Source organism: Lepisosteus platostomus, chromosome 11, assembly GCF_059453375.1.
Source record: "Lepisosteus platostomus isolate fLepPlt1 chromosome 11, fLepPlt1.hap1, whole genome shotgun sequence".
In the NCBI taxonomy this organism is placed as follows: Eukaryota; Metazoa; Chordata; class Actinopteri; order Semionotiformes; family Lepisosteidae; genus Lepisosteus; species Lepisosteus platostomus.
This window is the reverse complement of record NC_142621.1, coordinates 25,721,509-25,742,083: the sequence shown is the minus strand read 5'-3', so window position 1 is coordinate 25,742,083 and position 20,575 is coordinate 25,721,509. Positions and strand designations below refer to the sequence as shown.

At 41.8% G+C, this 20,575-nt stretch overlaps 1 protein-coding gene across 1 annotated transcript in view; it reads right to left on the bottom strand.

Moving 5' to 3' along the window:
• The window catches only part of LOC148652246 (fibrous sheath-interacting protein 2-like), a 42,397-nt gene extending 22,794 nt beyond the window's left edge, over positions 1 to 19,603 (bottom strand). The window contains exons 1-5 of the mRNA XM_088597590.1: positions 19,490 to 19,603; positions 18,738 to 18,899; positions 18,291 to 18,380; positions 11,454 to 11,593; positions 11,029 to 11,116 (exon numbers count right to left, since the gene is read on the bottom strand). Of these exons, the coding sequence (XP_088453716.1) occupies positions 11,029 to 11,116; positions 11,454 to 11,593; positions 18,291 to 18,380; positions 18,738 to 18,899; positions 19,490 to 19,603 (594 nt within the window). The remainder of the gene's footprint in view (positions 1 to 11,028; positions 11,117 to 11,453; positions 11,594 to 18,290; positions 18,381 to 18,737; positions 18,900 to 19,489) is intronic.
• Between the last annotated feature and the right edge of the window lie 972 nt (positions 19,604 to 20,575).

Sequence of the window (20,575 nt, the reverse complement as noted above, 5' to 3'; positions counted from 1 at the left end):
AGAAACTTCAGAAGACTGAGCACTGGGTGTTGCCTCTTTGTTGTGCTCACTAGTTATTTTAATATCACCCATCACCTCATCAACGATCTCACTTGCTTCTCTGCTAATACTGGTCTCTGGTGAAACGGATGAATATCAGGAAGCTAAATGTGTCAGCTTGGAAATGTTGGTCACCATAGAACTGATTATGGTTTTGACCACTGTCTCATTTCTGGTGGCTACCGCTTTCTGTAGAACCTGTTGGGATCCAGTTTGACATAGCAATTCATTGTGAACAGAGCTGGGAACCTGCTGAATCTTGTGTGGTTCATGAAACACATCATTATCCTGTTTCACAACTGTTATCTCCTGGTTTTTGGACAAGTCCTGCAACACACTGTCAAAGAGGTCCACAGCTATCTGACTCAGCAAAGACACAGACATCTTCCCTGGGATTTCTGTAGACGTTTCCTCTTTTATCAAAGTAGGGTATATCTGCAATAGCAGCTGTGTTATGATGTTTTCCACAGTCTCAGTACACACTAAAGTCATATTAAGTGATTCTGTTGATTTAGCCATAGAAATTTCCTGGAGCCCAACTGAGGAAACCGGTTCAATATTCAACGGTTCTACAGGGACACTGAGTGGTTTGATTTCAGAACTGTTTTCAAGGTGGGAGTCTCTTTTCAGTTCCTCAGAAGAACTCTTCTCAATTTCTGAAGTCACCCTGGCTGCTGGTATATTACCTATGTTAACAAAGAGCTTTTCATTTAATGATAGTAAAGCAAAATATCAGAAAGCATGAAACAAAAACTAAATTATATTGAGAAGTAACGAATGACAGGCATCACAAAATATTTGAGTATAAAGCTTCATGTTCCTGTAAAACTATTACATCTTGGAGCTCAGGTAACTACAAACAAAGAAGCAGCCATATTCACAGATACGTTATATATGGCTTCTGAATATATGGCTATATTCACTCATTCTCTCATTCATAGTCATGGCCTACACTATATTGGTCTAAATACGTCAAAAACTTTTAAAAGATACAACAGATAGAAAATCAAGGTACTGTATATTTACATACAGTCACTACATTTTTTAACTTGTACTTCATAGCAACTAAAATGTTAATACACTTTTAAATGATTTGATTTGATTTCCTTCTTACCTTGATTTTCACTCTCTTCAGGTTCCATTGATAAATCACATGCAGCAGACAAAACATCCATGACAGACTTTACAAGCAAGCTGGAAAGCTGATTAATTGCATCATGGTACATCTGTGAACTGGGCACTGATGGTTCAGTACTTTTCTGTAGTCTGTGATCCTTGACAGTCAGAGACACTTTCTCTGAAATCCTTTGGGAAGACTTCAATTCCGTATTTGTATCACAGTCTTGAAAAAGTGAAACATCCTTCTCATTTGTGTCAAACGTTGGAGAATCGGGAAAACTGAGGCACTGCTTCAACAGTCTTTTCACTGATTTCTCAGTAAATGAATACAACAACTGCATAGAAAGCTCTGAGGACTTTGGATGGGATAAATCCTGAACTACTAGGGGGCTCTTTAAAATTGGATCTGAATTAGATTTGTGAGCTGTGCCCAATTGTACTGCAATTCCTGATTTCAAAATTAAATGGAAAACATTTTTGACAAGTTCTTCTGAAAATACACGCAGAGATCCACTCGAGACAAGTTGTTCCACTTTCCTTTCAATAGGACTCATTGTAGGACTCTCTGTGGAGGTCCTGACTTGGTCCTTAGGCTCGTCTGAAACCCTTGTCTGCAGTGGGGGGAGATTGTGCTTTGCTGTGGCTCCTGGTACTTGAGATGCCCAGGACGCCTCTTCAGCTGAAAGCTTTTCAATGTTCACATTAACATTATTGGAGTGGGTTTGAAATGCTATATTCTCAGTGATGAGACCAGCAGCACACTCTGATTTCTTTTGGCTTGCTCTAGACTTGCTTTTTGTATCTGAGGCCACCGTTACATCAAGTTTGCCCATAATAATGTCAACAATACCCATGGCAACAATTTCAATGTCAGACACTGCAGACTCTGCACGGGCTATGTGTTCTGCTGAGAAGTCAAGCTTTGGTGAAATGAGAGGGCTTGGCTGGTCTCCTTCCTCAACATTGTCAACTGTTGTTTTCTCTGAGCCTCTCTTTTGTTCTGCAGCATTTAAGCTGTTTTGAGCTGTAAATGAATCTTCTATCACATTGCTTCTGCAAGGAAGTTCCATGAACTCTTGTTCACCTAGTCCCATGTCATTTGCAGTAGAGGGTTTCTTCCAAACACAGGACCGGGGAACTCGATTGCTTTTACATGTCAATTCATTTTCTTGTTCTGCTGTAGGTGTAGGTTGATCCTGAAGCTTTGATGAAGCATCAGTCAAGGCTCTATAGGGAGTGTCCCGAGTCATGACTTCTGTGTCATCTGTATAAGAATCAATCACCATCCCAGGCACATTTATGGGTGGGAAACGTTGAACAGAATATTCTCTACGGTTACTTTTAGTGTATTCTTTATGGACAGTGTCTTCTGCACTAGACATCCTGTCTTTCCCATATTGTTCACCAGAGAGGTGCATTGTTTCATAATCTGGCTTTAAGACCACATCTGAAACTTTAAGATTTTCAAATGTAGATAAAACAGAATCCACCAGTTCACTTGCTTGAAGGGTTTCTTCTGAGGGTTTTGCTTTATCCTGAGCAACATCCTTTGTCGTCACCCCGATTTATTTCACTCCTGATTGTTTGCAATATCTGACTGCCAACATCCTTGGCACAGATGATTAAATTTGCCTGATTTTCCTGAGTAGTCCTGCTTTGCCATGAGAAATCAACGTTCATTAACACACCTAAAGGTTCTGAATCTTCACTAAGATGCTTACGGGGTGCCGAGTTTGTTACTGACATGCTTTTCTTAGTCAAGTGTGGTTCACTAAAGCTCAGGTGTGAAACCTGGACTGAAGGAGGAAACATCTCAAGTGAATCTGCTGATCTCTGCTCTTTAGCAGATAAAACTTTCCTTGCTTTGAACAAAGACAGGCTCTTCTGATTCCAAAAGTGTTTCAGTTTGTTCTTCACAGTTTTGAAGAGTTCCTCAGTCATTGTCCTATGTGCTCAGCTCTTCTAGTATCAGTTTTAATTTCTGATGTTCCTGGTAACAGGGCTGTATCAGAACTTTCTAATTTATCTTTGTAGTCTGTTGAGAAAGAAATCTTCTCAAAGCATGTAGCGTAATGTAGTTTTTCTAAAACATCAACAACAATATCTGAAGCCAGTTCAGTGGTTTGCACATGAGAAGATGAGTCTGAGGACATTGCTTCTTGAGCATGTTTTGTTGCATCCGGTGTTTTACATACATCATCAGCTGTACTGTTTGGTTGCTCTGGGAGATGGGCAAGTCCAGAAGATATAAATTTTGCAGCTGCTTTTTCAATAATTTCACTTATTATCCTTGTTGCTGTACGATGGAATACAGAGCTGGAGGTCCTCGGCATCTTCTCTGATCCTTCACCTTCTCCATCTGATATGATGCTTTCTCCAGAAGAGGAAACACTCAAATTGTCCTCAACCAAGTTCATGTCCATTTGCCCAATTTGCTGTTTTGAAGAAATGTTCTCAGATGACACCACCTTTGGAGGATATCTACAAATGTCCATTGTAATTTGATTAGGGACTTGTCCTGTTGCCTTATCAATATCAGATAATATGATTTCTTCAACAGGAGATATCTGGGATTTTGATCGATCTTGAATACTCTCCTCTCTTATAAATGTAGAAGCATCTCTCTCCCAGTCTTTAGGATATGGTGAAGGGCTTTTAATGGTGTCTAAAATATATTGCTCTTCAAGGTACTCCAAAACTGAAGTAACAACCTCTCTAGCCAGAAGGCTTTCATCTGAAGCCTTCTTTGCCACTGTTGTGCAATAAATCTCCTGGTCTAACTCTTTTTTCATTGCTTCACAAATGGCTCCAGCAGTTTCTACTGTATAGGTGCACAAATCTGAAATATCTGACACAGAATCAGAAAACACTGAAGTTTTTGATGAAGAGCTGACCCTTGAGCTCTTTGCATTGATTTGAGCAGGAGAACTGGAACTAGATACATCTTCTTTAGTCTGGGTGAGTAAAGATTTGAGCTTTCCAAATATAGTCCTTACGATGCCTTTTGCAACTGAACTAAAGTCAAAAGTATGATCAATGGATCCTCTTTCTGTGCTGCCTCTAGAAGTTTGAGGAGCAGCAGCAACATTTTTATTGGATTCTTGCAGATATTTATTTGTTTCAATACAATTCAGTGCAAACAAAACATTTTCAAAAACAGAATTTACAATGTCCTTGGCAATAACAGTGACCCTATTGTTGGGAATCTGAGATTTTGGACTTCTTTTTTCCAAAATGGAGATTTCTGCAGCTTCTGGGAGCAATAATGACTCTTTTGAGTTACTCTCATGTAAATTGTTACCCACAGGGGTGAAATCCCACTTTGTTTTTTCAATGATCTGAGATACTATCTGCTCAGCAATTTCAATGATTTTGGCTTTAGAGATCCCAAAAGCAATATCACTGTTTGCGCTTTTCATTCCCACACTTGATTCCGAGGAGTGAGACTTTAATTTGAAAGATGGGGGGCTACTGCCATTTGTTCTTTTCTTAGTCACTTTCGCCTCATCTCTCTCATTCTGCTGGGCATCAGGTCTCTGAAGAAGGTAGTTCTTCTCCACAGATAAACTGGAGGAGGGTGAAATCGTTTCTAAATTTTTCAGAATTGCTGACACAAAGTCACTCATTGATTGGTTATCGCCTGAATATGTTTCTTTCACGTCACTCGTCTTATTTTCAGTATTTGCTTTGCAGAATTCACTCTTGACTTCTTGTAAGACAGTACTGATTATTTCTGTTGCCGTGACAGCTAACTCCGCCTCATCATATTGTTCTGAGTGGAGTCTCTGGGATTGTCCTATTACATGTAGGTCACCACCATGGCCACCCAGGAGTCTACAGGTTGACCCTGACTCAACAGCGCTTGTGAAAAAAGGCTGGAGTCTTCCAGAGACAACTTGTATAATCTCACTGGCAACCCCTGAGGCTACAGATTCTGTCTGTGCTTCTAGATTAACACGCACAGTCTTAGGGGTGGGAATTCTTTGCTTATTTTCTGACAAGGCAGAGATGACAAGTCCAAGAACACCATCCACAAGTTCAGTGGCAAGGTTATTCGATCAGCAGCGGGTGATCAAGACACCTAACGCACAACACTGGGGTTCCATCAGCTGAGCAGGAAGCTGTGCTTCAGTGAGGGCTCTGCTAAGGACATCCTGTACTATACGTTCTGCTTTTGTAATTATACTTGACTTAGTGATTCCAAAAAGGTCCTTCAAAGGTTCTGAGAGGGGCTTTCCAGCATCTTCTCCTCCATCAGCAACCACAATCTCCTTCGAGGGTGCTCTGGATTTTAAGCAGGGTGTATTTTTCCCTGTTTCTTCTCCTGAACTACCCGAGGACGAGAGGGGTGAAGGGAAGGGAGTGGAGATCCTGCATCTCGTTGACCAGAAGCTACTGCTCCTACTCTGGGACTGCCATGTGGACCCTGACTCAGTACCAAGCAGAGAATGAGAACTCAGGGTGGCCTCCTCACTACTGCTGAAGTAAACCGGGGACTCAAAGGAGCAGTGAGACACGCTCCTGCTCCTCTCTTCACTGTAAAGCGAGACGGCTGGAAGCAGCACTCTGATGATAGACGCTGCCACCCACACCACTATATTCTCCGCCATTTCGTTAAGCTCTTCCGTTGTTATCTGTTTTAAAGCAATAGTACAAAAGTAACCACAGAGCACGAAAAATGTTCAATATACAGTACACCTATCAATATAAGACCTACTTTTACTTACTTGTTAGGGTTCATTGTTTCCCATGTTAACATTTAGAAATTTGCAACCCAATTTTGAGTGCCAGCACAGACGCAACTAATACAAATATATTGTTGTCTATACAGTATAGTAAAAATCTATTATAGATATACTGTTGTATGTATAGAAAAATATATACAGTACAGTATTTCTAATATATAAATGAAGCAAGAACAACAGAATACCAGTCTAACCAAAGAAATAGAATGGTCAGTATTGCATATTTTAAGTGGATCCCTTAATTTATAAATAATTAAATGTGCAGACCCCTGTTTCATTCCAGAGGAGGCAGTGTCAAAGTGTTCTTTTGGCATCGAGTCTATGGTAGAAAGTGAAGTCACCCCCTTGGAACTTGGACAGCTTAATATTCTCTGGCAAAGAGGCGCAGACCTTTGGCATAGTGAAATATCTCTGCTCTGAGGAGTGGCTATGTGGCTCTGACGCCAGGGCAGCCACAATCAAAACATAGTGGGAGCTGAGCTGAACATGTCAGGGAAGGAACCACTAAGCAACAGCTAGGTGGACTAAATTTCAGGATTTACTGTACTGAAGGAACAAATTAACATATTTCTTTACATTTGTTCTTTAGTTATGACACTGTGCATTTTAACCTCAAGGAGCTATCTGGAAAAATAAAATGCACCCATTACATTCAGATAAGCAGTGTACCTTACCTGTCCATATAAACTGTTCTCAATCACCTTCCTTTCACTAAAAAACATTATGATAAAAATTAATTAGTGTGACATTGCTACTACATGGACAAAATACGAACTATATTTTGCAATAATAAAAAATGGTGACTAATTAACAATATATAGGCATCTTTTCTAGTGGCAGAACAATTAATCTATTTTAAAGCATATTCCTGTGTAAAAAAGATGGCCTCCTAACCACAATTGTGTTCGTACTTTTTCAATTTACCTACTGGATGTCTAAAACTTGCTTAGGTTTTTAACTTTAATATGAGAGGCTTATAAAATAAAAATCACCACAACAAAATAGCACATTGGAAATGATAAATCTTAAACTTCAAACTGCAACTGTTCCATAACACTTTAGCGAGTATGGTACAATCGTGTTCCTATGTGAAGCAAGATCACTGGTAATTTACATCATTGTGTTTTCAACAACAACTACTTAAACAGGCGCAATGTATCTAACCAGTTTCATACTGGGTACCTCATAATTGACACATGACAAATACAGTTAAATTCAGAAAATAAATAGTAATTCTGCATTGAAATGTGAAGAAATATGTCATGTTTATGTTTGTACCCTGTTAACTTCATAGAGATTAGACCTTAGAGAATTTAAAGATTCTGTGAAACAGGCAGTTTGACCAGAGGTGCCCAAACGTTTGCATACAACTGTATGTTGCTGCTGCATCATTCAGGACAAAGCCCAAAATGCGTTTCCAACGCATTTGATGACTTAGTGTTACTTAGTTGTTACTGCCCTCTGGTGGTTGTTGATTGAAACATAACATCCGTTCAAACACGACCAGACATTTCTCCCACTGTCAATACTTCAGAAAAACTTCACATTTTATACTGGTGCCACAACATATTGTTAGTTATCATGATAGAAATGTGTTTTAATATGACTAATATATTATTGTTGTAATGCAGTATGATCAGAGTTATACATAAGTTCAATACAACAGTTTATTTTTGCGAAGGTTCAGTTAGTGTATTTTGACTGCTGCTCTAGTCATTGTCAATATCAATATTCAAAGTCAATGTTCTAGTCATTACAACAAAGCCAGTCTATGGTAAACTATATCTAGGATTTTGAAAAGTGCACATGAGCTAACACAACAATATGCACATGTTCTGTACTGTTAACAGACTGATTCATGCATTCGCAAAGAGAGAAAAAACAATTTCACGAACTCAGCTGGGGAAGTGAGCTCAAAATAGAAAACAGTTGCTCTTTAAACATTTACGTATCACCATACTTAAAATGCTTAAAATAAAAACTTTATGTAAGCACTGATGCTTAACATACCACAACTGCAGAATGTAGGACTTACCCATCAGACAGCTGACTGATCAGAGGGACTTCATGAAACCATTTGGAATCAGTAGTCACCTCTTCAGTGGAGTCAGGTGAAATATGAACTGACCCAAGAGAAAAGAATTATTGTCGCATTAGAATTCTCATGGCATGCATAAAAAAGTGATCAATCCAATTAACATCCAAAAAAGGCAGAAAATATGTATTTATTCATAGATACAATTAGGATGCTGATTAAGATTTATTTATCTGTTTACCCATATAATTTAAATCATTTTCACACCTTAGCTCACAACACTTTTACTGCACCAGACTGTGGCACAATGGCTGCCCAGAGATCCCCAGACTTAATTGGTACCTTTTTCAGCCTTCACAGTAGATGTTACCAAAGCTTTCAAAACCCAACACTTGTGCATTAATCATTGACATGTTTTTATCTGAATTAGCTATACAAATAAAACTGAATTGAACTAAACTGATTTTTTGGATTATATGTTCCATTGTCTTTCACAATATCTTTCAGTATCTCAGCACCCACTGAATTTCTCTGCAGCTGCATTGGAAAATTTGTCAAAACATAACTTTTTTCAAAACCTTTATTTTTTCTAGAAACAAATGAAAATACTGACCTTTGGTGATTTTAGAACTTTTCTCATTAGCAATGGTAACGTCTCTATTCTCCGTGCTAATGATCTCAGTAGAAGCTGTGCCACAAAGAAAACATCATTTTAGTTGAATAGTTATTTCAGATAGTTTAGATCAATAGATACTGTAAATGTGGATTACAGAAATGTTGAATATAATGTATGTACATGTTGTGGCTGGAAATTAAACAATCTGAAGATAATGAAGGATTCCTTCTTAATGTATTATTTTATGATACCTGCAACTTATTGCGTGTTTCCCTTTAAAAAGTTTTGATCTCAGTACATACATATTATTCTTTTCATACAGACATATGATTGAAAAGCTTTGGAATTTTGTAATTGTAGGTGTTTATTAAACAAATTCTACAGTTCTGTAATAAGTAGTAAACCTGAAGATGTTGTCAACCTGCATCATTCCTTCTAGCCAACAAACTAAAACACATTAAATTGTGAACTAAGTCATAGTTGTACCACTGCAAATTATTGGATCTAGAACCTTACCCTGTTTTCCAGACTGAAGAATCTCATTAAAATATTGCCTTTTTATTCTGTCTTGCATTTCTCTTTCAAAATCCTTCCTTTCCTGTAAACTCTCATTTAGCTTTTGCTGCTGGAGAGCAACCTTCCTTTTATAGAATTCAAATGCCTGAGAATGACAGAAAACCTTTCACAAGTGGCTATTCTTTAATGAAAAAGGAAAGCCTCTCAACAAAAGATGAAAAGGTCCATCTCATTGTTGAACATCTTGTTGCTAGTAGAAAACTTCCCGTCCATAAGGTCACTACAGGAGACTCCAATCTCATCTCAATCTACAGCACCCTGAAGCTGGGAAGCTGGGTCTGGTCAGAGCTCAGAAGAAAGGCTGGGTCCGACATTACTTGGATGAAAGACATTCTGTGTGTAGTTCAGAACCTTGCAGGCTGGGTATAAGAGATTGAAGCAGCAATGTCTCTCCTCTAATGCTTAGGTAATGAAGAGGAGAGATCATCAACCACCCTCTTGGATCCTCTTGGGGAGATACCCCTGAGGGATACTTTAGAACAGCCAATTATGCAAAGCAGCATGTCTCTGGGATGTTACTTGGAATTAAAACCCACAACACGCAGAATAAATGCCACACAGGGAGGTGCCCAAGGCTGGAGATAAACCATGGGCTTTGGAGATGCAGTGCTATAACCATGAATTGGAGGCACCAAACACTACCAGAATATGGTGTTTTGTCACCTCTGTAGCATATCTTGGCATAACCACCCTAGAGTAGATGCACAATATAAGAGGTGCCAACATACCATGCTCATTGTGGTCACCGAGGATCCAAAAGGTATTAGTTTAGGTTATTAATTTAAACCTATAGGTGGTCATCTTGGAAATACAACAAAATATAGCTGCAAGGTCAGTGTCAAGTCCGGAATTTGCATGAAGAAAAGTTCACCTTAAGAGGATGAATCCAAACATTCATTACTCCAGTACCTTTATGTGCCTTCTAGCTCTGGTCTGTTTCTTCAGCTGGGCCTGTCGCGCCTCCCTCCGGGAATCTTCCTCTATTCTCATCTGTAAAGCCCTCTCTCTGATTTTCAACATCTGTAGAGCCATCAGTGAAAAGGCAAAGCAGATGAGAAACAGCAGAAAGCTAGATTGTGTTGAGCACAGAACAGCTACGCTACTAGACATTTATATTTATATATGTCACCTGCTTATAGGTGGTACAGTAAATATTGAGGAATCTGTTAGATCATGTGGAGCTGAATCTCTCCCCTTTTTACAATCTAGCAAATGAGGCCTTTGGGCATTTTTCAGCATATTAGGAGCATTCAGCAGCTGAATGTGGTCTGGGAAGCCCAAAGACAAAATAACTGGGAAAATAACGTACCATACAGCAATGTACAGTGAAAATGTGAAAAAAAAAACAAGAAACATGATTAAGCTGATGTAGAAAACCGATGAAGCTATATACTGTATATTGATAATGCTGGTGATTTGAAAGCTGATAAATCAATGAGAGGGGTGAATAAACTTTGTGTTTCAAAAGTGAGTTAAGCTACAGTGTGGAATGTAAGATTCATAAAAGCGTATGAAAAGTGTCTGAAGTCTAAGTGTGACGATACAGTAACATGATTCACTAAGGGTATCCACTCTGCAGAAATCTGTTCGGCTTGAAGAGGCATATACAGTATAAGGTGAGATAAATTTTTTAATGAGCATTTTGCAACATAAATGCTTAATTACTTGTCAGAAACACAACATCTTTTAAAACAGTTATGCTAGAGATCCTGTTATCTTTTGCTTGCTCCCCAATCAAGCTGTATTTACAGAGGTGTCACAGGGTCACTTGCCAGAGTGGATATAAATGTCTCTTATCAGTTTAAGATGCAGAAGGAAACCAGCTATTAAAGATCTCCCATCCAGGTGATGACCAGGAGCAGCCCTGGGTCAAAATAAATCAAACTGTATTCTCATACCTCAGCCTGTCTGCTGTACTGCAGACCTTTCATACGCTGTATTTCACCACTGCATATCTCCTCTGTTTTCGGAGCTCCTGCCTGGTGCCTTCATAAACAACAACAGCAAAGAAAGCTTAATCCACAAGGCAATGTCAGACAGCAGCAGAGGAATTTGTGAATGTGGTATTTCCGTAGAGCAAATGTTCATCTTTTGGAAAACTTTGACTCAGTCAAGACTTCCACTTGCTTGCACAATTAATTAACTTAAGGCAAACCTTTACTTACAGTTGTATTCTTGACATCTAATGTTTAAACATAACAGTAAAATATTTACACATATTTACAGCGAAACAAAAAAAAAATGTGATACAAATACAACAAATCAGGAATCCAAAAGGCAGGAACTTGCTGTTAAAGAGTGAGGAGCTCCCGTATGTTATTACCTGTCTCTGTTAGCCATAAACTGGTCTGAAATATTCTTGGATCCTTCCTCAAGGAGCCATTCCCTCACATCGGTGAAGCTGATATCCCTGGGAATCTCGTTCTGCTCCTGGAGCTCCAAGAAATTCTTCACTATTGTTTTCTGAAAGCCAGCACAGCCTTTTAATAGAGTGCCACACTCCCTTCATTGCAAGGTTCTCCTAAGCACTATTATAGCCGAGTGTGCACTTCAAAACCAACACTGACTTTTTCCATTAGATTTTTAATTTGAACTCACACCGATAGAATGTGTTTGCATATGTATAAGAGTGAAGGCTGAGCTACTGTAGTTTGTTGATCTAAACATTTCAATTTAAGATGTATATCTTGGATACAGTGGTTAACCTTGTTATCTCGCAACACTGGTGCCAGGGGCTCTATTCTGAGCCTGAGGTGATTTGTCTGTGTGGAGTTTGTATGGTCTCCCCATATTCACATGGGTTTTTCACGGTTTGCTCTGGTTTGCTCCCACAGTCCAAAGCCATACTATACTGGTAGAAAAAAAGGTTTCTAGGAAAATTGGTTCTAGAGTGAATTTGTGTCTGTGTGTGTCTTGCAATGGACTAAATTCTGGTCAAGGGTGTATATCGCCTTAAGCCCGTTGCTTTCTGGGATAGGCCCCGGCTCCCTGCAGCCCTTAGATGAGGCGGTTAGATTAGATGACGTGGATGGAAAGGGATGGATGGAAGTTCAAGTCATTTTTCAGCCTTGTCTGGCAAAGAAGACTTATAAATTCTGTTTTGGACTACACACAAAAGCTGCCTGTATTAACATGTGTTTGGAAAAATACATTTGTTTGCACTGAAAATGGATTAAAGTCTACAGAGCAGTACAGATAAGCAGTGAATGCTCCGATTCGGGTGGTACAATTAGTGGTTTACCACAAAGAAAAACATCCAGATATATTGCCCAGCCTCAATGAATAAAAAAACTATCTTTTTTTAACTCTGTTATCGTGAACAGAGAAGACTACAAGGCGACCTGTTTCAAATATTCAAAATCCTCACAGTCAAGTCTGCTTGTTGAACGCTGACTTCTTTCAAGAAACAGCTGGATGAGACTCACAGACCAATTAACAAGTAATTACCAAACAGGCTTAAGAGCTTCCTCTCATTCATAACTTTTCTTATGATATGAAACCCATATTCTGCATGCAGAAAGGACTATATGGGCTATAAACAACACAACGTAGCATGAAAAGATGTACAGTATGGCTGAACTAACAAGAAGAAGCTAAAATAGGCTAGAGCAGTGACAAACATAAGCAACAACATCATCAGCGTCAAAACACTAAAACAGAAATGAGATTCATAGCAATTAGAGAAGAAACTGAAAGAAAACATTGAAATTGATCCTTAGAATACAAACACAGTCAAGGTAGAGACTTCCTTGAAGATGACATGATGACAGCAGTATATTCAAAAGTGCATAATGGAGAGATCTTATGTGTTACGAGTTCGGTAATAGGGACCGAACTAGTGAGTGAACCCACTTGCAGGAGCGAACAAAGCCAAGTCGTAAACCAAAAGCAAACCGTAATCGTAGGAACGAGCCGAGAGTCCAGGGGGAGCAAGATATCCGAAAGGGAACGTGTACCGAAGCCGAAGTGTGATCCGAAGTCGTAGTCCGTAGAGCAATCCGAGAATCCAGAGGTAGCCAGTAATCCAAGACAGAGCGAAAGTACCAATCCAAGTGGAGATCCGAAAAGCCGAAGTCCAAAGGGAAAAACCGTAAGCCGAAATCCAAGACAAACACAGAGTAGAAGAACCGCAACCAGGAAGCTCGATAGGGAAAACCAATACTGAGCAACGAGGTAGGGAAGGACAGGTGTTTAAGTAGGATGAGACGGGAGTGTGGTGGTGAATGGGAAAACTGATAGGTGAACTGATGGATAGGGGCTACACCTACTTCTGCCTCCTCCGTTGCCGAGAGGCAGGGATCGTAACATTACCCCCCCCTCTACGGGCGGCTCCTGACGCCCTAACGGGACGATCCGGAAGTTAAGGTGGAAGTCTTTGATGAGATTGGGGTCCAGAGTATCCTTCTCCGAAACCCACGAGCGCTCCTCCGGACCGTAGCCTTCCCAATCGACGAGATATTGTAGGGCTCCACGAGACCATCGGGAATCCAGGATTTTATTGACCGTGTAAGCAGGGAGTCCATCAATCACTCGAGGCGGTGGGGGTTTTTGTTGTGGTTTAGACAGGGTGGATCTGTGAAAGGGTTTAAGGAGGGAAACATGGAAAGTAGGATGGATCCGAAGGGTAGGAGGCAAGGCCAGTCTGTAAATTACAGGGGTAATCTGGGCGAGGACACGAAAAGAACCAATGTACCTGGGAGCAAGGTTGCCAGAAGGTTGCTTAAGAGGAAGGTTACGAATGGATAACCAAACAAACTGACCGCGTCGAAGTCTGGGTGGGATCCGACGGCGCCGATCAGTTACCTTCTTCTGCTGAGCTGAGGTGCGAAGAAGGGTGGCTTTGGCCTTCCTCCAGAAGGTCTTCAGGTTAGAGATATAGTCCTGAACCGAAGGGACCTCTGTGCTGGGGTGGGAGTCAGGGATCAGAGGAGGCTGATAACCTAAGGCACACTTAAAGGGAGACATGCCAGTAGAAGTAGTATACAATGAGTTGTGTGCATACTCAGCCCATAGGAGCAAGGACACCCAATTATCATGGGTAGAGGAGATATAAGTTCGTAAATAGGTCAGCAGTTCCTGATTTATGCGTTCTGTCTGACCGTTGGCCTGAGGGTGGTAAGCCGAGGTAAGTGAGACTGAGGCGCCCAGTGACTTACAGAAGGCCCTCCAAAACCGGGAGACAAACTGAGGGCCCCTATCAGAAACAATATCCTTAGGGATGCCATGCAATCGGAAGATATGCTGTACAAACAATTCTGCTAGTTCTCGAGCTGTAGGTAAAGATGGTAGGGGAATAAAATGAGCAGATTTGGAGAAACGGTCTACCACTACCATAATAGTTGTGTGTCCATGGCTGGGTGGAAGGTCAGTAACAAAATCTACTGAGAGGTGGGTCCAAGGACGATCCGGGATGGGTAAGGGTTGAAGTAGACCCGCTGCCTTCATTCGGGAAGACTTCATTTGGGAACAGATAGCGCAGGCCTGGACATACTCCTTGGTATCCTTAGCCATAGTTGGCCACCAGAAGTCTCTGGAGATGAAATCCAAGGTACGGTGGACTCCAGGGTGTCCAGCGAAGCGGGAGTCATGACCCCATTGTAAAACTGCCGATCGGACGGGATGAGAGACAAATAACTTGTCCTGAGGACACTGAGGAGGTACCGTCTGCCCAACCAAGGCTCGTCGGACAATCACCTCAATGTCCCATCTTACCGCAGCCAGGAACTTACCAGATGGAATGATGGGTTCTAGGGTCAATTCGGCCTCAGGGGGGTCATGGATCCGCGAGAGGGCGTCTGCTTTGACGTTCTTAGAACCTGGAGTATAGGTGATCAAAAAATTAAACCTGGAAAAAAAAAGGGACCACCTAGCCTGGCGAGGACAAAGACGTTTGTCCGACTGCAGGTACTCCAGGTTTTTGTGATCTGTGTAAATCAAAAAAGGGTGATGAGCACCCTCTAACCAGTGCCTCCATTCCTCCAATGCCAGCTTAATGGCCAAGAGCTCACGGTTACCCACATCATAGTTCATTTGGGCAGGGGATAACTTCTTGGAGAAGAAGGCGCAGGGGTGAAGAATCTGTTTTTCTCCATGACGCTGAGAGAGAACAGCCCCCACACCATGGCCAGAGGCATCCACTTCGACTACAAAAGGCAAAGTTGGATCAGGGTGTTTTAGGATGGGGGCTGTTGTGAACAGGTGTTTCAGAAGCTGAAATGCTTCTTCGGCTTGAGGGGTCCATTTGCCTTGTCTTGGTCCTTTACGGGTCAAGGAGGTTATGGGAGTGACCACCGAGCTGAAGTTTCGAATAAACTTCCTGTAAAAATTATCAAAGCCGAGAAATCGTTGAATGTGTTTGAGGTTCTTGGGTGTGGGCCAATCGGTAATCGCCGAGACTTTACTCGAATCCATTTCCACACCCTCTGGAGAGATGACATAACCTAAAAAATGAATCCTTGAAGCATGGAAGGTACACTTCTCCAGTTTGACATATAGTTTATTCTTGATGAGCCGGGAGAGTACTTCTCTGACGTGGAGAACATGATCCTGGAAGGAATCAGAAAAAATTAGAATGTCATCTAGATAGACCAAGACAAATCTTTGTAGTAGATCAAGAAAGATGTCATTAATAAAAGACTGAAACACCGCTGGGGCATTAACCAAACCAAAGGGCATGACCAAATATTCGTAATGTCCATGGGTAGTCATAAAGGCCGTCTTCCACTCATCCCCTTCCCGAATGCGGATTAGATTATAGGCCTTTCGTAAATCCAGTTTGGTGAAGACTTTGGCTCCATGCACCGACTCAAGTGCTGCTGGAATTAGAGGCAAAGGGTACCGATTCTTGATTGTGATCTCATTGAGACCACGATAGTCGATGCAGGGACGAAGCCCACCATCCTTCTTTTCCACGAAAAAAAACTGGCACATGCTGGTGAAGTGGATGGACGTATAAGTCCAGCTTTCAGAGAATCCTGTATGTAGACTTTCAGGGCCTCAGACTCAGAACTGGAGAGCGGAAAAATACGACCTTTAGGAGGGATAGTACCTGGCAGAAGGTCAATGGCACAATCATAAGGTCGATGAGGTGGGAGGGTCAAGGCCTCCTGCTCATTAAAGGCTTCCTGTAGATCGGAATATTGAGGGGGTATGGTAGGAACCACTGAAGGGGATGCCGCCGTGAGTGCAATTCGTACTGGTAGACGACAGCAGTCTTTAATACATCTCGGTCCCCAAGCTAAAATTTCTTTTCGGGACCAAGAAATGTTAGGGTCATGCTGTTGTAGCCAAGGAAAGCCCAACACCAGAGGATGTGTTGGGGTCTCAAGGAGATAAAACCAGATGTCTTCCACATGGGTGGCGCCAATCTGCAAACTTATAATTTCAGTTTGCCATCTAATGAGTCCTGGAGATACGGGGGAGCCGTCGATCGATTGAACACGAAGTGGTGTAGTCACTGGGGTCAAGGGTAATTTCATCGTTTGAGCGATGGAGGCATCAATAAAGTTTCCTGCCGCCCCTGAGTCTATAAAAGCTAGAAGAGGTCTCCTTTCATTACCCCAGAATAGTGTAGAACGAATAAAAAATCCAGAGGAAAACTGAGGGGATTGAGAAATCTCACTCACCTTAGGAACTTGAGAAGGTGGGCTGCGCCTCAAGGACGAGTATGAGGCAGGGCAGGCCGCTTTAAAGTGTCCTAATTTCCCACAGTACATGCAGCGACCCTCTCGTTGGCGCCTCTCTCGTTCTTCAGGGGTTAACTGGGTTCGGGCTACTTCCCTAGGTTGATCTGAGTCGAAAGATCTGATAGAAGAAAGCCGAGGAGCCTTTAATATTGAGGTCCGAGATCTTTCAGCACTCCTTTGACGAATTCTGATATCCAATTCCAATACTCGTGAAATTACTTCTTCCAAGGTACTGCCCAATTGCGGCATATTTACCAGACGATCCTTTATTTCTTCACTGAGTCCTTGACGGAAAAAAAAAATTAGGACCTCGTTGTTCCAGTGAGTCTCCGCTGCTGCTACTTGAAAATCTATAGGATAGTCTTGTACAGCCCGGCAGCCCTGGCGGATGGAGGAGAGGCGGAAGGCAGAGTCTTGACCAACTACAGGATAACAAAAAACCCCCTTAAATTTTCCTAAAAAGAGATCATAATCCTGAATTTCAGGAGCCTTGTGATCAAGCAGAGCAGTAGCCCATTCCAAAGCGCGGCCGGTTAGCAGTGAAACTATGAAGGCGATCTTGTCCTGAGGAGAAAAAAAGGTTTCCGGATGGAGCCTGAAAACCAGCGCACACTGTGCTAAGAAGCCCCGACATTTCGTAGGGTTGCCGTCAAACCTGTCAGGTGGAGTTAGTGGAAGAGGCCGAGGGGCAGGTGTAGCAGCTGGCGGGGGTGGAGCCGAAGCGGCAGCTCCAGCGTTGCTTCCTAGATTGCCGATGGGCGGCATTGCAGACAGGTGCGCAGAGATCTGTTGGACAGAAGCCTGGAGCTGGAGTAAGGCTTGTCCGTGCTGATCCAAAGCCGTGCGAATCTCCTGTTGCTCCGCTGGGTCCATGTTAAATGGCTCAGTATTCTGTTACGAGTTCGGTAATAGGGACCGAACTAGTGAGTGAACCCACTTGCAGGAGCGAACAAAGCCAAGTCGTAAACCGAAAGCAAACCGTAATCGTAGGAACGAGCCGAGAGTCCAGGGGGAGCAAGATATCCGAAAGGGAACGTGTACCGAAGCCGAAGTGTGATCCGAAGTCGTAGTCCGTAGAGCAATCCGAGAATCCAGAGGTAGCCAGTAATCCAAGACAGAGCGAAAGTACCAATCCAAGTCGAGATCCGAAAAGCCGAAGTCCAAAGGGAAAAACCGTAAGCCGAAATCCAAGACAAACACAGAGTAGAAGAAGCGCAACCAGGAAGCTCGGTAGGGAAGGACAGGTGTTTAAGTAGGATGAGACGGGAGTGTGGTGGTGAATGGGAAAACCGATAGGTGAACTGATGGATAGGGGCTACACCTACTTCTGCCTCCTCCGTTGCCGAGAGGCAGGGATCGTAACATTATGGAAGCCTTCATCCAGAAACGTTACTGATTGCGGGCTGGATAAAGGCAGACGTCTATGATGAAGAGTCAGAATCAGATGGACGGTTGTTTAAAAACATCACACTTACCTGTTTAGTCACATAATTTTTGTCATACTGCAACTTCACATTGCTAAGGTAGTTATGATATTGATTGTATTCTTTCAAAGAGCAGAGGACCTGAAAACAGACAAAACATGTTTCAAGTACTGTCTAGGAGGTTAAATGTTTTTATTTTTATTTTACAAATCTAGAGCACAGTCAAGTACTCTGTGTTTGAATATCTATTGAGCATAAGGACTTTAGCACAAACCATAGGCCTGCTTTGATTACATCTACTATTACATGCTTTGATTACAACCAAAGGCCTGCCCACCGAATACATCTATGCTGGAGTGCAGACATGAGTTAAATCACGCTACTGGAAACTATTACAGCTAAATGAGCTAGAACCTGGTCTATTTTTTTTGACAACACCTCACTCCTTCACCATACCAAAAAAGCCTCATTCTTTGCACAAACTCCAAACAGCCTTACTTTCTTCTGCTCATTGATTAAGCCTCTGTTCAGCAGAGACTCCTGCATGCCCTTGCGATGGTAATAGGTGCGCAGGTGGGGGTCATGGAGGCTGTTGTACTTCGAATCCAAAAGGAAACCACGGGGATCAGTCAGAGTGAAGTCAGGAGATGGCTGGTGCAGCTGAAATAGAAGGTAAGTATTTTATTACAACATGATATGTACAGGTAAACACAGATATGTATCCCCCTATGTTTCTGAACATAAAAATGAGAATGTTTTTTTTCTCCCCCCTCCGAAGGCTGTCGCCAGTTTCTTGGAAGACTACTCCAGAATCGCTGTTATCATTTTTTTCTATGTTCTTGAAAATCAAATTCCAATTTCTCAGTCATTGTAGCCAACTAAAAATGACTACATTGCAAAAAGACAGTAAGCATAATAAGCTTTAAGGCATACAGCTGAATTTCAATAATGTGATCAATATACTGCGTCTAGAAAAATATATAACCTTACTCCTGATGTTATATGCACAAAGATGTCAAGGGAAGACAGTTTGCTTACAGTTTAATCACTACAGCAACCACATTATACTAACACACACAGAAATGTGTTAATGTGTCCCAGGTATCATTTCATATTATACAAGTTTACATGTTGGTTTACCCCTAAAAAGAAAGAAAACCATGAATAAACATGTCATTTTTTACAATTTAAATGTTTAGATTTAAATAAGAATAAATGTATTAATGCTTTTCATTTTAGGTCACACTTACTTTCTCCGAAAGAGCAGTCCTGCAAAATTGAGGTTTAGACCCTGGGATTAACGGCAGTTTAGTGCCGATGGGTCTCTCCAACAGCTGCTGCTCTCCCTGCAGTGCATACAGCATGGTGTAGCAGCCCTGAAACACAGAACATAGCTATCGTACCTCACAGAAAAACAGCCAAAATGACAGAAAAAAACAAGCAGAGCTAATGGCAGAAATGATTTCATCTGTCACAGAGTGAAATAAAATGGGTGTGGGGGCAACAGCAGGTGTCAAGGACAATGTTGACTTTGCATAGAAGTTTGTATAGAATGACCAGTGACTTCAATGAGGGTGGTAATATGTGTCTTTCTTTGTTCTGGGGCTTCCTACTGATCAAAGATGCTATTGCAAACATTGTTAATTACCACACAGTTCAGAGAAGACACATGGCATGTCAAAACTGGCGTAGCCGAGCCTCAGACTGAGGAGGTGGATCTAGAACATAACAATTCTAGAAAATCTAGAATGTTCTAGAGCAATCTTACACCTGGCCATCTGTATATAGCCATTTGATCAATGAGCCCCAAGAAGTTAGCTCTGCTTACACCCAAAACTATCAAACCCCCCCCCCCCCCCCAAGAAAGGTAGGGGGGCTTTAATAACCCCAGTGACAGAGCCAGAGCACACAGAAACAGAAGAAAAAGGAATAACCAATTTGTACCACAGCACCCAGGAGAGGGTTTGGACACCAGGGACTCTCTACAGTGAGCAAGGGAGGAAGGCTTTAGCATTGTCTTCCTCCCCTCTCTACTCAAAAAATGGACTCAGAGACAAATTGGGGGGCATATTAAAAAACAGACTCAGCCAGGACTGAGGAGGATCCCTAAGACTACACAGAGTTTCTTTGCTATGACAGAAGCAGGCACACCAGGTCTCCAACTGGGGCTGGGTTTGGGAGAATATTTGCAGCTGGACTTTTCCTTTGGAACTCTGGTTTTGGTAACTGGGGTCAAATGGGGCTCTTGAGCTGGTCTGCAATGTGTTCTGTGAGTAAGTAAGTACCTCTAGTGGATAAGTTGTAATATGTGTTCTGTGGATTAGGCTATAATAGAT